We start from the raw sequence: 15811 nt of genomic DNA, 5'->3' as shown, positions 1-15811 counted from the left end.
CACCACTCACATTGTCAGTTGTCCTGACAGCCTTATTTCTAAGACAGCTTGTCTGAAATTTTCTTGTTCCACCCCACCTCTCCTGCCACTCTATGGCAGCAAGGAGGACTCAAGAAACATTCCTGAGCCTGCCCAGGCACCCATCCGTACTGTGATGAACATTGTACTCTGTCCAAGATGGCTGGATGCAGGCAACCTCACTCAGCTTTCTACTGTGCCCCACCCAATTTTCACTATGTTATGTGAGCCATGGGTGGGGTGATTATTGGAGTATAGAGTTATGAATACTTTTTCTTTTGTGAATTATAGTTTTATTCCTTGTCCTTGGTGTTTTTAGGTTGGTCCTTAACTGGCAGAAGGTAATAAAAATCCATTTAGCAGATCCTCTCTCGTGACACCCTGACTTTCAAGTTCACACTCTTACTGCAAGGTCCAGTACCTGCCCCCTTTTTCCATGAGATGATAAACTCTAACTCTGCTTGGGAGGATAAGATGCAAGATAACATAACTCAAAGGGAGAAAACTAAGACTCCATCAATTTAATAATTGTGAAAATATGATCTCATTTATGTACCCATATTTTGATAAAAATCACTTCCTTTTATACTTGTTTTTTCTCCTTTATTACTTACTTAAAAATATATCAAGGATATTGTTCCTATACATATAGCTAAACATCATTATTTTAAAGGATGTATAGCATTTCATTATATAAAACTTCTGTTGCTATTTGATTTATATTTTTACAACTATAAATACTGCAGTAAAACTTCTTATATACTGATTTTGCTCTCTTACTCTTCATCTCTTTCACTGTGCTAAATTTTAAGAGGAGAAATTGCTGAATGCAAAGGCTATGCTCTTTTAAAACTGAAACATATTTTACCAAGCTTATATCCCTAAAGGCTATCCCAGTTTAAAATCTCATCATCAGTAAAAAGAATGTCCATTTTCTTATACCCACACTCATACTTGCTGTTATAATTCTCTTAAATCTTTTCCAGTTTGATGGTTAAAAAATCATAGAAGTGTTTTAATGTGCTTATATTCTCTAAGGAATTGTGTGAATGTTTTAGAAAACCTTTCCCCACCGAATGACTACAGAACAATACTCACCAGTAATTTTAAGTTCTTTTTTTACACAAATCTTTGCTCCATCTGAAATTTATATTGACTTCACAGAAACAAGACAAAAAAGTGGGCAGCTCATTTTTCAGTGTCGTAAGAAAGTAAAGGCCACCCAAGGATTATCTAGGATGGAGATCTGAAAACTGCTGCCTGCAGCCAAATCTGGCCCACCACCTGCTTTTATCAATAATGCTTTATTGGAACACAGCCATGAGACTGCTTTCATGCTACCATGAGTAGCTGCAAGAGAGATCATATGACTTGCAAAGCCTAAAAAATTTACTATCAATCCATCCATTCTGAGGTGAGGAAGTCTCAGCCAGAGACCTTCATCAGGGCAGGATTTTCTGTTTGTTGAAACCTCTGTGCCAGCATTAGCTTTTGCTGCCTGGTGTCCTGCTAAGCTGTCTTCTCCTCTTACACATGGTGTGACTGTATATGGTTTCCTTCCCAGCCTTTCTACCTGACAATCAGGGTACTGCACAGAACAGTGATCAGTCCCTTCAAGTCTGAAGTTTCAAGAAACTTTTGGTGAGAAGCAAATTAAAGGAAAGCAGGGCATTATGACTTTTCTGCGTGGTGATGCCACATATACTGCCATCCCGCCCCCGCACTCAGCTCCCCCACCACCTGCCTAGCAACCTTGATGAAAATTCTTTACAGCTTCTCAAATGGTACCAAACAGATGGGTCTCCTCTTTTTGCACATAGTTCACTTTTACCCCTGACCTTGTCCCTCCAGACTGAAGGAGTTCATTCTCACTCTGAGAGGGAAGGGATGGGCAAAGAGAAGAAAAGATAGACTGGCCCCAGGTTTTCTGCCCTGACTCCGCCATTCCAAAAAATCTGAGAATGTTCAGCTGTGATAGGGAAAAGGTCTTTTTAATCTTCACAACTACACCAACGCCTTTACTGCATGTTACCATCTAGTCTGGCTTCCCCAGTGGCTTAGTAGGTAAAGAATTCACCCGCAATGCAGGAGACACAGGAGACGAAAGTTCGATCCCTGGGTTGGGAAGATCCCCTGGAGAAGGAAATGTCAACCCACTCCAGTATTCTTGCCCGAAAAGTCCCTTAGACAGAGAAACCTGGTGGGCTATAGTCCAAAGGGTCACAAAGAGTCAGACATGACTGAGCGACTGAACACACACACATGCCATCTGGCCTAGGGAGTGGTTTCTGACCCCTCCCTACTTTATATCCTGAAGTTCTTACTGTCACTGTTATCCTCTCCAGCTCTGCCCCCACCTTCCATATTATCTTCTGTCATCTGTACTTTTTCATCTTACTTGCCAAAAAGCAAGACTACAGGGTAAAAGTTACTCCATGTTAGAAGATTTGCAAAAAATGATCACCCTAAGCTGATTTAAGTTACTTCCATGTCTGTTCTAACTGACCAAGCAAACAGTGAATCTGTCCCTGTTCAAATTCTACTTGGCCCCCCAGCCACCCGCCCTCATGGGGACCTGGGAGTGGCTTGCAAACCCTGGAAACAAGTCCCACCAGTTTCCCCTTCCTGCCTTTGCTCAAGGAGAGCCCACAGCCAGCCAGGCACCCACTAGCATCCCACCTCTTCCCACTCCTTTCAGAGGCATCCCTGCGAGGTGCTGGGGAATACCCCTGCAGGTCAGTCAACTCTTGGAGCCTGAATTCCTCATCAATAAATGAGGATGATAACACTACTTACCTCATAAGGATGCAGTAAGTAGTAAATGAGCCAAAATGCTTCATGAAGCATCCAGAAGCACTTCACACATACGGGCTATGTGTGTGTGTGTTCTCCCAAGGATCTATTGCGCTGTGTGTGCTAAGTCGCTTCAGTTGTGTCTGACTCTTTGCGACCCCATGGACTGTAGCTCGCCAGGCTCCTCTGTCCATGGGGTTCCCCAGGCAAGAATACTGGAGTGGGTTGCTATATCCTCCTCCAGGGCATCTTCCTGACTCAGGGTTCAAATCCGTGTCTCTTATATCTCCTGCATTGACAGACAGGTTCTTTAACACTAGTGCCATCTGAGAAACCCAGGATCTACTGATTTTTACACAACCACAGGATAACTGCAAGGCTATTGTTTGTTTAAACCACATTTGCTGAGTAGAAATACCACCAAACTCTAGAGTTGGACTATAAGGAAAGCTGAACACAGAAGAATTGATGCTTTTGAACTGTAGTGTTGGAGATGACTCTTGAGAGTCCCTCGGACTGCAAGGAGATCCAACCAGTCCATCCTAAAGGAGATTAATCCTGAGTGTTCATTGGAAGGACTGATGTTGAAGCTGAAACTCCAATCCTTTGGCCATCTGATGCAAAGAGCTGACTCATTTGAAAAGACCCTGATGCTGGGAAAGATTGAAGGCAGGAGGAGAAGGGGATGACAGAGGATGAGATGGTTGGATGGCATCACTGACTCAATGGACATGAGTTTGGGTAGACTCTGGGAGTTGGTGATGGACAGGGAGACCTGGCGTGCTGCAGTCCACGGGGTTGCAAAGATTCAGACACAACTGAGCAACTGAACTGAACTGAACTGCAAAGATATGGGGAAATACTCCTAAGCATTTTAAACGTATATAGATTTTTGAAGACTTAATGATAAATAGATAACCAACAAGGTCCTACAGTATAGCATGGGGAACTATACTCAATACCTTGTAATAACCTATAATGGAAAAGAATTCCAAAAAGGATATATATATAACTGAATCACTTTGCTGAACACCTGAAACTAACACAACATTGTAAATCAACTATATATCAATGAAATTTTTTTAAAAACTTAAAATATTTTAAGTTTTACAATATTTATTATTAAATCTCCAAAATTTACGCAAGGTTCTTGCTTTTTGAGGAAATCAAACCTAAAGGCAAAGACAATAACCTTTCTGGGTAACTACAGTAAAACATCATCCTCTGGGGTATTAAAACGGCCCTTAATTGCTAGACACCTCCCGGTCTTTGAAGAGAGTTCACGGCAAAGATATTAAACTGCTGCTGAGGGTGTAGACATTTAGCTTTCAAGAAGTTAGATGGATGATGGTCATTATTTTCAATATTGCTGTGTATGTACCCAGCAGACTTCTCACAAAGAGCCAGAGGACCTAAAAGACCCTGAAAGCCAAGATAAGGCAGGCCCGAGGCCCAGGACAAGGGCTGCTTGCCTCTGAAGTGAGAGTAAGTAGCTCCTGCGTGAGGAGGAAGGAGCCTCCGCCTCCTGACGGGCGCGCACCGAGCTAGTGTCCACAGGCCCGAAGCAGCAGTAGAAGAAGGTGGAAAGGTGGGAAGCAGCCGAACAAACCTCTGCTGGAGAGTGCCGCCCCACTGAGGCTGGGGCGACTCCAGTGAGCGCAAGCGCAAAGAGCACTGCTTGCCCACTCCCCGACCCCCACCCCAGAAGAGGGCTGTGGGGTGTTGTGTGGACTGCAATCCATGCTCACGCGTGCTGACGGCCTTCCCTTGCTGCGTGGGTTCAATGGGAGGCTGGCAGCCCAGCTTCTCTTCTCTTAAGCTAAGTGAGTTCGGGCAACCCCTTCCATCCCTTGGGCTTTGCTGGTGGCTCAGCTGGTAAAGAATCCACCTGCAATGCAGGAGATCTGGGTTCCATCCTTGGGTTGGGAAGATCCCCTGGAGAAGGGAAAGGCTACCCACTCCAGTATTCTGGCCTGGAGAATTCCATGGACTGTAGAGTCCATGGGGTCCCAAAGAGTCTGACAGTACTGAGAGACTTTCACTTTCACTTTCCCATCCCTTAGGTGTCTCATCTGCGTACACAGAGCTCAGCTAGATCTCAAGGTCGTCAGAGTTTCTCAGATGACAGCAGATCAAGACTGAAAAAACACATACAGGAAATAAAAAGCTTTACTTTTATAAAAAGTCATCTCATGTTAGAAGAGTCACAAAAGAGTGGTTCAAGTCCTGATTTCACAAACTTAGTTACAACTAAACTAAACTTGACTTCCTTAACACACACGACAGATAAAAGATGACTTACTGGTGATTCGATGTCCTCCAGGAGTAAAACAGAACAGCGTTCACATTTCAACAGTGTTTGGGCCCGATGCATTATTTTCTTGACAATTTTCTCCAGGTCCGTCTGTTCTTCAAAGAGGTCATTAACCACCTCTAGCAAAGCCTAGCAAAGAGAAAATGTATGTATTTAGGTGGCTAACGGACTGAATTAAAATTTGTCTCTCAAAAATTCCATTTAGTCTTTGCAGTAAAAATATAAATATTTTTGTGTGGCTAAATTTTAAAGTGTTTATGGTTGTTTTGACATATTTCCATTATTTCATTTCATAACACAGTCTTGAATTATAAAATATAACTTGAGAATAGTGCCAGTCCGTGTGTGTGTGTGTGTGTGTGTGTGTGTGTGTGTGTGTGTGTGCGCGCGCGTGCGCTGAGTTGCTCTCTCAGTCATGTCCAACTCTTTATGATCCCATGGACAGTAGCCCACCAGTCCATATAATCCCACATAAATTCTTCATATATCCATATGACTATATTCCATACAGTTAATGACTACATGATCTCATATAATCATTACTGACAGGCTTTTCTGCTCCTACAGTAGTTTTTCTGCAATTTTTAAAAATTGATTTTTAAATATTTTAAAAAGCATGACTGGGTTTAAAAATCAACATTTTATGAATACCAAATACTTGATTCTCTCCAAGATACATTTATTTCAGAAAATTACAAAGCATCTCTTCCTCACCATCTGGAAGAAATAGCTTCATGGTCAAACTCAAGACTTATTTTCACTAATATGTATCTCTCACAGAACTATTAAAGAATTATAGTAGTGGATACTAGTTAAGTTTCAGAACCTTCAAAAATATATATATAAAACCCCTATTAATCCCTCTACACAAGAAATTTGTCCAGGAGAACATTGAAATGCCATTATACATCTCAAAAAGAAAACATCATTAAAAATTTATTAAAATAATAAAATAAAAAGCATAAAAATTAAAGAAAAAACTTAAATTCTAACTTGAAAACTGTATACTCATTTAAAAATGAGATTGTGATAACATGTCATTTTATCCAGCTAAGCTAGCTTACAATTTATACATTGAAATAATATTTATTTAGAATTTTTAATTACATGGATACATCCAGAGATTGAAGAACAGTGAGCCATTTACAGGTAGTAGATATTTTGCCTCTATCAAAGCGCAATCAGAAAATTACACAGCCAGTGAATTGGCCAGAGGATGCTTTATTCAATAGAATTTAATGTGATGTCTCCAGTCTGACCTATCACAAAAGGATTTCATGGGTTTTCAAATTCACATCTATTCTGATAGGTGGTGTTGACTAATTTTCAACTTTGGTAATGAATTTGATTTGTCCTGAAACCGTTTGAAACGTGAGAATTTCTTCTCTGAGTCTATTCAGGTAGAAAAGTATTTGAATGAGTTAAGGGATCCATGAAATGAGTCTACTTCCCTGAGCATCTCAAAGCAGACCCCAAATCTCGGACAGTGTTTTCTCTAAAGAGAGCTTGTGACTGTGGCTAAGGGCTATGCATTGCTCGATGATTCCAAAGCAAAGAGAAACACTATGAGTTGAAAAAATTTTTAAGTGTGTTCTGTCCATTTGGCATTTGGACAGCAAATCGCTGTAAGAGGTCAATGTGTGGTAATTTCATGTGCAAATATAATATTAAAAATAAGGCAACTGTCTGCATAATTACCAACAAAATCCCCTGTTGTTAAGGGAGGAGACATTATTTCCTTAATCATCCAGACTAGTTCTTCAGATGGATCATATTAACTGAACAATTATTTAACTTTTCAATTTGGTGTGACTGCATGGATGGGGCCTCTGGGACCCATATACAGGAACATTTATCTCGGAGGAAAAACTAATTGCGCCTTGAGTTTCGTACTGACAAATCACATTATAGTAATTTTATTGTTTCTAATTAAAAATTGCTGCTTTACTAACAAGTGATAAAAGTTTCACAAATAACAAAGCAGACTGGCTTCAAAATAGGAGAAAAAAAAAAGAAGAAAATCTAGGATGACACACAATGCGACAGACATGGAAGCTTTGCACACAATTGAACACTCCCTGTTTCTCAATGTCACTTGCATGTCCCCAGCTCTATCTTCTTCAGACCTTCTTTTGCTTCTGGACTCATCCTTGGACCTTTTCCCTTCTCTTATCCATATATTTTTCCCACGTGTACCCTAGTTTTAAATACCATCTATATGCTGATGGTTCCCAAACATTAATCTCGAGTCTTCACATCTCTCCAAAACTCTAACTCCATATCCAACGGCTTACTTGCCACCTGTACAAGCCTAAAGTCATTTCCATTCATTTCCCATATCAGTAGGCCTTATATATTTCACTGCTAAATTTTTTGGACAATCTCTCACTTCTCACTGTCCAACTACATTACTTCTCCCCACCACCAGCTTTATTGAGATATAATTGACATAAAACTTTGTGTGAGTTTAAGGTGTACAACATGATGATTTAATACACCTATATATTGCAAAATGATTACCACACTAAGGTTAGTTAACACATACATCACCTTACATAATTACATTTTTTGTGGTAAGAACATTAAGATTTATTTTCTCAGCAATATTCAAGTGCATAATGCAGTATCATTAACTATGCTCATCACACTGAACACTAGATCTCCAGAACTGACTCATCTTATAACTAGAAGTCTGTATACTTGGACCAACGTCTCTCCTTTTCCTGGACGCTCCAGCTCCTGGAAACCACCATACTTCCCTCTGCTTCTTTGAGTTCCGCTTTCATAGATTCAATATATATGTAAAATAATACAGACTGGATCATCAAAAAAGCAAGAGAGTTCCAGAAAAATATCTATTTCTGCTTTATTGACTATGCCAAAGCCTTTGACTATGTGGATCACAATAAACTGTGGAAAATTCTTAAAGAGATGGGTATACCAGACCACCTGACCTGCCTCTTGAGAAACCTGTATGCAGGTCAGGAAGCAACAGTTAGAACTGGACATGGAACAACAGACTGGTTCCAAATAGGAAAAGGAGGACGTCAAGGCTGTATATTGTCACCCTGCTTATTTAACTTCTATGCAGAGTACATCATGAGAAACGCTGGGCTGGAAGAAGCACAAGCTGGAATCAAGATTGCTGGGAGAAATATCAATAACCTCAGATATGCAGATGACACCACCCTTATGGCAGAAAGTGAAGAGGAACTAAAGAGCCTCTTGATGAAAGTGAAAGAGAAGAGTGAAAAAGTTTGCTGAAAGCTCAACATTCAGAAAACTAAGATCATGTCATCTGGTCCCATCACTTCATGGCATATAGATGGAGAAACAGTGGAAACAGTGTCAGACTTTGTTTTGGGGGGCTCCAAAATCACTGCAGATGGTGATTGCAGCCATGAAATTAAAAGATGCTTACTCCTTGGAAGGAAAGTTATGACCAACCTAGACAGCATATTAAAAAGCAGAGACATTACTCTGTCAACAAAGGTCCGTCTAGTCAAGGCTATGGTTTTTTCAGTAGTCATGTATGGATGTGAGAGTTGGACTATAAAGAAAGCTGAAAGCCAAAGAATTGATGCTTTTGAACTGTGGTGTTGGAGAAGACTCTTGAGAGTCCCTTGGATTGCAAGGAGATCTGACCAGTCCATCCTAAAGGAGATCAGTCCTGGGTGTTCATTGGAAGGACTGATGTTGAAGCTGAAACTCCAATCCTTTGGCCACCTGATGTGAAGAGCTGACTCATTTGAAAAGACCCTGATGCTGGGAAAGATTGAAGGCAGGAGGAGAAGGGGATGACAGAGGATGAGATGGTTGGATGGCATCACCGAGTCAATAGACATGAGTTTGGGTGGACTCCAGCAGTTGGTGATGGACAGGGAGGCCTGGCATGCTGTGGTTCACGGGGTCGCAAATCAGACATGACTCAGTGACTGAACTGAACTGAACTGAACTGAACTGATTTCACTTAACACAGTGCCCTCAAGTTTCATCCATGTTGTCACAAATGACAGGGTTTTCTTCTGCCTTATGGCTAAATAATGCTCCATTGTGTGTGTGTATGTGTGTATCACAATTTCTTTATTCATTCAACTATTAATGCACACTTAGGTTGTTTCTGTATCTTGGCTATTGTAAATAATATTGCAATGAACATGGAAGTGCAGATATCTTTTTGAGCTAGAAATTTAATTTCCTTTTGATATATACTCAGAAGTGAAGCTGCTGGATAATACGGTAGTTCTATTTTTTATTTTTTGAGGAACCTCATTATTGTTTTCCATAGTAGCTGCACCAATTTATATTCCCACCAACAGTGTACAAAGGGTTCCCTTTTCTCCACATCCTTACCAACACTTGTTTTCTCATATCGTTTTGATAACAGCCATTCTAAGAGGTAGGAAGTGGTATCTCATTATAGTTTTAATTTGCATTTCCCTGATGATGTTGAGCATCTTTTCATGTGTCTATTGGCCATTTGTATGTCTTCTTTGGAAAAATGTCTTTTCAAATTCTCTATTTTTTAATTGGATGATTTGGGGTTGTTTTTTTGTTTGTTTTTTGTTTTTTTTTGTTTGTTTGTTTGTTTGTTTTTTGCTATTGGGTTGTGTGAGTTCCTTATATATTTTGTAGATTAACCCCTTATCATTACAGATGATTTGCAAACACTTTCTCCCATTCCATAGTTCACTTCTTCATTTTTTGATTGTTTCTTTTGCTGTGAAGAAGTATTTTTGTTTGAGGTAATCTCAGTTGTTTATTTTTGCTTTTGTTGCTTGAGCTTTTATATCAGACCCCCCAAAAAATCACTGGAGCTTTCACCCATATTTTCTTCTAGGGGTTTTACAGTTTCAGATCTCAAGTTTAAGCTTTCAATCTATTTCAAGTTGATTTTTGTGAGTGATATAAGATAGAGGTTTAACCTAATCTCATTCTTTTGCATGTGAATATCCGGTTTTCCAAAACCATTTATTGAAAAAAAACTACTTTTTCCCCATTGAGTATTCTTGGCTCCCTAGTCAAACAGATGTTGACTCTGTATGTATGGGTTTATTTCTGGGCTCTTAATTCTATTCCATTGGTCTGTATGTCTGTTTTTAATGCCAGTACAATACTACTTTGATTACTATAGCTTTGAAGAATAGTTTTAAATCAAGAAGTGTGGCGCCCCCAGCTTTGTTCTTCTTCTTTAGGATTGTTTTGGCTATCTGAGGTCTTTCCTATCTGCTCTTTAGACACATGGACCAAAGCTTCTCCTGCCCCTTGGCCTTTGCACTTGATATTTCTACTGCTTGGAATCTTCTTCCTAGATATTTGTGTGGCTTTGCTCCTTCATTTCATTGAGGCCTCTGCTCAGATATGATGTCTTCATAGAGACCTTCTTGATCACCTTCTGAAATAAACATCATCCTAAACTACCCTTCAGCAACCAGTCTGTATTCCATTATCTCACTTTGTTCTTTTTTTTACAGCACTTACCCCATGAACAGTAGGAGAAGGCAAAATGATAGGATACTGAAAAAGGAACTCCCCAGGTTGGTAGGTGCCCAATATGCTACTGGAGATCAGTGGAGAAATAACTCCAGAAAGAATGAAGGGATGGAGCCAAAGCAAAAACAATACCCAGTTGTGGATGGGACTGGTGATAGAAGCAAGATCCGATGCTGTAAAGAGCAATATTGCATAGGAACCTGGAATGTTAGGTCCATGAATCAAGGCAAATTGGAAATGGTCAAACAGGAGATGGCAAGAGTGAATGTTGACATTCTAGGAATCAGTGAACTAAAATGGAATGGAATGGGTGAACTTAACTCAGATGACCATTATATCTACTACTGTGGGCAGGAATCCCTTAGAAGAAATGGAATAGCCATCATAGTCAACAAGAGAGTATGAAATGCACTACTTGGATGCAATCTCAAAAACGACAGAATGATCTCTGTTCGTTTCCAAGGCAAACCATTCAATATCACGGTAATCCAAGCCTATGCCCCAACTGTAACGCTGAAGAAGCTGAAGTTGAACAGTTCTATGAAGACCTACAAGACCGTTTAGAACTAACACCTAAAAAAGATGTCCTTTTCATTATCGGGGACTGGAATGCAAAAGTAGGAAGTCAAGAAACACCTGGAGTAACAGGCAAATTTGGCCTTGGAGTACAGAATGAAGCAGGGCAAAGGCTAATAGAGTTCTGCCAAGAGAATGCACTGGTCATAGCAAACACCCTCTTCCAACAACACAAGAGAAGACTCTACACATGGACATCACCAGATGGTCAACACCAAAATCAGATTGATTATATCCTTTGCAGCCAAAGATGGAGAAGCTCTATACAGTCAGCAAAAACAAGACCAGGAGCTGACTGTGGCTCAGATCATGAACTCCTTATTGCCAAATTCAGACTTAAACTGAAGAAAGTAGGGGAAACCACCAGACCATTCAGGTATGACCTAAATCAAATCCCTTATGACTATACAGTGGAAGTGAGAAATAGATTTAAGGGACTAGATCTGATAGACAGAGTGCCTGATGAACTATGGACGGAGGTTTGTGACATTGTACAGGAGACAGGGATCAAGACCATCCCCATGGAAAAGAAATGCAAAAAAGGCAAAATGGTTGTCTGAGGAGCCCTTACAAATAGCTGTGAAAAGAAGAGAAGTGAAAAGCAAAGGAGAAAAGGAAAGATATTCCCATTTGAATGCAGAGTTCCAAAGAATAGCAAGGAGAGATAAGAAAGCCTTCCTCAGCGATCAATGCAAAGAAATAGAGGAAAACAACAGAATGGGAAAGACTAGAGATCTCTTCAGGAAAATTGGAGATATCAAGGGAACATTTCAGGCAAAGATGGCTTCGATAAAGGACAGAAATGGTATGGACCTAACAGAAGCAGAAGATGCTAAGAAGAGGTGGCAAGAATACACAGGAGAACTATACAGAAAAGATCTTCACGATCCAGATAATCATGATGGTGTGATCACTCACCTAGAGCCAGACATCCTGGAATGTGAAGTCAAGTGGGCCTTAGAAAGCATCAGTAAGAACAAAGCTAGTGGAGGTGATGGAATTCCAGTTGAGCTATTTCAAATCCTGAAAGATGATGCTGTGAAAGTGTTGCACTCAATTTGCCAGCCAATTTGGAAAACTCAGCAGTGGCCACAGGACTGGAAAAGGTACATTTTCATTCCAATCCCTAAAAAAGGCAATCCCAAAGAATGCTCAAACTACTGCACAATTGCACTCATCTCACATGCTAGTAAAGTAATGCTCAAAATTCTCCAAGCCAGTCTTCAGGAATACGTGAACCGAGAACTTCCAGATGTTCAAGCTGGTTTTAGAAAAGTCAGAGGAATCAGAGATCAAATTGCCAATATTCGCCGGATCATCGAAAAAGCAAGAGAGTTCCAGAAAAACATCTATTTCTGCTTTATTGACTATGCCAAAGCTGTGACTGTATGGATCACAATAAACTTTGGAAAATTCGGAAAGAGATGGGCATACCAGACCACCTGACCTGTCTCTTGAGAAACCTGTATGCAGGTCAGGAAGCAACAGTTAGAACTGGACATGGAACAACAGACTGGTTCCAAATAGGAAAAGGAGTGTGTCAAGGCTGTATATTGTCACCCTGCTTATTTAACTTCTATGCAGAGTACATCATGAGAAACACTGGGCTGGAAGAAGCACAAGCTGGAATCAAGATTGCTGGGAGAAATATCAATAACCTCAGATATGCAGATGACACCACCCTTATGGCAGAGAGTGAAGGGGAACTGAAAAGCCTCTTGATGAAAGTGAAAGAGGAGAGTGAAAAAGTAGGCTTAAAACTCAACATTCAGAAAACTAAGATCATGGCATCTGGTCCCATCACTTCATGGGAAATAGATAGGGAAACAGTGGAAACAGTGACAGACTTTATTTTGCGGGGCTCCAAAATCACTGTGGATGGTGACTGCAGCCATGAAATTAAAAGATGTTTATGACCACCTAGATAGCATATTAAAAAGCAGAGACATTACTTTGCCAACAAAGGTCTGTCTGGTCAAGGCTATGGTTTTTCCAGTGGTCATGTATGGATGTGAGAGCTGGACTGTGAAGAAAGCTGAACGCCGAAAAATTGATGCTTTTGAACTGTGGTGTTGGAGAAGACTCTTGAGAGTCCCTTGGACTGCAAGGAGATCCAACCAGTCCATCCTAAAGGAAATAAGTCCAGGGTGTTCATTGAACAGACTGATACTGAAGCTGAAACTCCAATACTTTGGCCACCTCATGCGAAGAGTTGACTCATTGGAAAAGACCCTGATGCTGGGAGGGATTTGGGGGCAGGAGGAGAAGGGGACGACAGAGGATGAGATGGCTGGATGGCATCACTGACTCAATGGGCATGAGTTTGAGTAAAATCCGGGAGTTGGTGATGGACAGGGAGGCCTGGCGTGCTGTGATTCATGGGGTCGCAAAGAGTTGGACACGACTGAGCGATTGAACTGAACTGAACTACCACTACCTGATACTATATTATTTTTCATTTGCTTGTTTGTCTATTATCTATCCTTTCATCTAAATGTAAGTTCTATGAAGGCAGGGACTTTGATGGACAGTGTCTGAAGAAGACCACAAAATAAATATTTGTTGAGTGAATAAATGAATACATGAGGATGCAACAATTCATAATGCATGAAGTGTTCCTTAAGGAATTCAAAATGTAGTTGGAGAGGAGGTCCATTGATAAATACTATACAGTGTGATAAGTGTCCACAATAAAACAATGGCAGTAAATATAAGACAAAATAATAAGCAAAGAAGGAAAGATTAAGTGGAACACTGAGCTGGGTCTTCAGAGAAATGCAAGGCAAAAGCAGTGGGAGAAAAAGGTGGACATGAGGCACTGAAAGCAGAGGGAGAAATATTACTAAGAGAATGAGAAAGTGAAACAGACTGTTTTCTGGAAATTGGGGCCTATACTGCTGGATTGCCCAATGAAAGGAGGAGAATGGTAAGACATGGGGCTAAAGATGAAAACAGGATCCAAATCAGAAGATGCTATAGAAGATGGCTGTAGTTGTTAATTGTTTCCTGTGAAATATTCATAAATCATAATGCTTAGCAAATGAAACTTTTAATCAATTTGATTACCAATCAACTGAGGGTTTCTAACCTTTCTGAACATCTTCTTGTTAAATATATTTCTAAATTGTAACAGCAATGTCCCTATATTTAAAAATAGAGTGAGTCTAATATATTTAACCTCTACTTGATTGTTTAGCAATTTTTTGAGTACCAGTCTTTGTTTTTGTTTTGTTTTTTACTATTTAGCCCTACAACTGGTGAAGGTATATGACAGTAATCCCTGTATCTGTGTTTCTTTATAGTCCTATAAGCTGGTGTTTGCAACATTATCATCCTCTTCCAGGAAAACTTTCAATTCACAAACATAATTTGTGAGTTGGGGTGAAATCATCTATAACATACTTTGCTTCTTAAAGGAACTAAATTGTAAAAAGATCACTAATTGTGTTATTGTTTCAAAACTGTAAGTAAGCTAGAATATATCTATTGCCTTGTAGTATAGATGTGAAAATTAATTTCCTTTTTAAAAGAAGCTATTTCCCCTGCACAACAACAGAGGATTTATATCCACTTCCATTTGAGTTTATTGCTTAAAGGGGATCATCAACCACAGACTTGAAGGATTATACAGATTTAAAAAAATGTTTCTGTACTATTCAAAGATCATCTACTGTTTTTAAAAGACATAATGACTCACAGACACTTGAAAGACAAAGAGCTCTGAGGATTGTCAGCAATGCTTCTTTCTACTCACCCTGCTTCTTTCATATTCTTTCCTTGAGGCAGCAAAGAGCTGAGCATTAGATATGGCAATTCCACAAAATGGAAGATACATCTGCATGACCTGGGGGCAAAGAGAGTGTTAAGAACATTAAACCATAAAAATATGGAGCCAGATTCCACATTTCCTTCACATGCCTGATTTTAATACATTTTTTTCAACCACAGAGGCAGAATATAGTGTTGTTGATGCTAATATCTTAACTTCAGAAAGAATATTCTTCAGAGTTAACTATGATGTAGTCTCAGGTTTTAACTAGGAACAGTCACATCTGTGAAGACATAAAATGAGAAACAGACTGTGATGGCTATGACACAGGAACTGTGTATAAAAGGCATCTCTGTATGCCTTTGTTGATCAATGAAAAATGAGTAAATGGAGGAAGTCTGATATATTTAAAATTTAAGGCAATGCACATACTCACACTTGGAAGTAGGCAGGATATAAGCCAACTTCTTTGTACACATGTATCAGTAGCAGGGATCTCAGCTTGACCCTAGAACCCTGCCAGCTTCAGATTTGAGTATGACTGTTAGGATGGGCCCGGTAGGAGCCGAGGGGCCAGAGGGCCGAGGAGCCTCACACAGAAGGGTTCAAATTGAGCCCACCGTTCTGTTGACACAACTAGACATGAATGCAGATCAGTGGGCTGGTGCTACAGAAGCTGGTTTGAGGAGAGGCTGGGAATCCTTTAGGTGAGACACTCTTCCTATGGGGAGAAACAGCTACATGCGACAGGCCTGATCCTAACAAAAAATTATTACAGGGGGTCTAGGTTTCGTGATTTCCAGTACTTCCTGGCACTCTCACTCAAATTCATCTGCAGAATCTCTGAT

The 15811-nt window shown here is 40.1% G+C and overlaps 1 protein-coding gene across 1 annotated transcript in view; it reads right to left on the bottom strand.

Annotated features, from left to right (window-relative positions):
• Positions 1-15811, bottom strand: part of PDE11A (phosphodiesterase 11A) — a 407012-nt gene that overhangs the window by 249431 nt on the left and 141770 nt on the right. The window contains exons 3-4 of the mRNA XM_061135538.1: positions 14949-15038; positions 5114-5254 (exon numbers count right to left, since the gene is read on the bottom strand). Coding sequence (XP_060991521.1) covers positions 5114-5254; positions 14949-15038 — 231 coding nt within the window. The remainder of the gene's footprint in view (positions 1-5113; positions 5255-14948; positions 15039-15811) is intronic.

The sequence above is a fragment of the Dama dama genome, chromosome 33 (assembly GCF_033118175.1).
Source record: "Dama dama isolate Ldn47 chromosome 33, ASM3311817v1, whole genome shotgun sequence".
NCBI lineage: Eukaryota > Metazoa > Chordata > Mammalia > Artiodactyla > Cervidae > Dama > Dama dama.
This window is presented reverse-complemented; position numbering and strand designations above follow the sequence as displayed.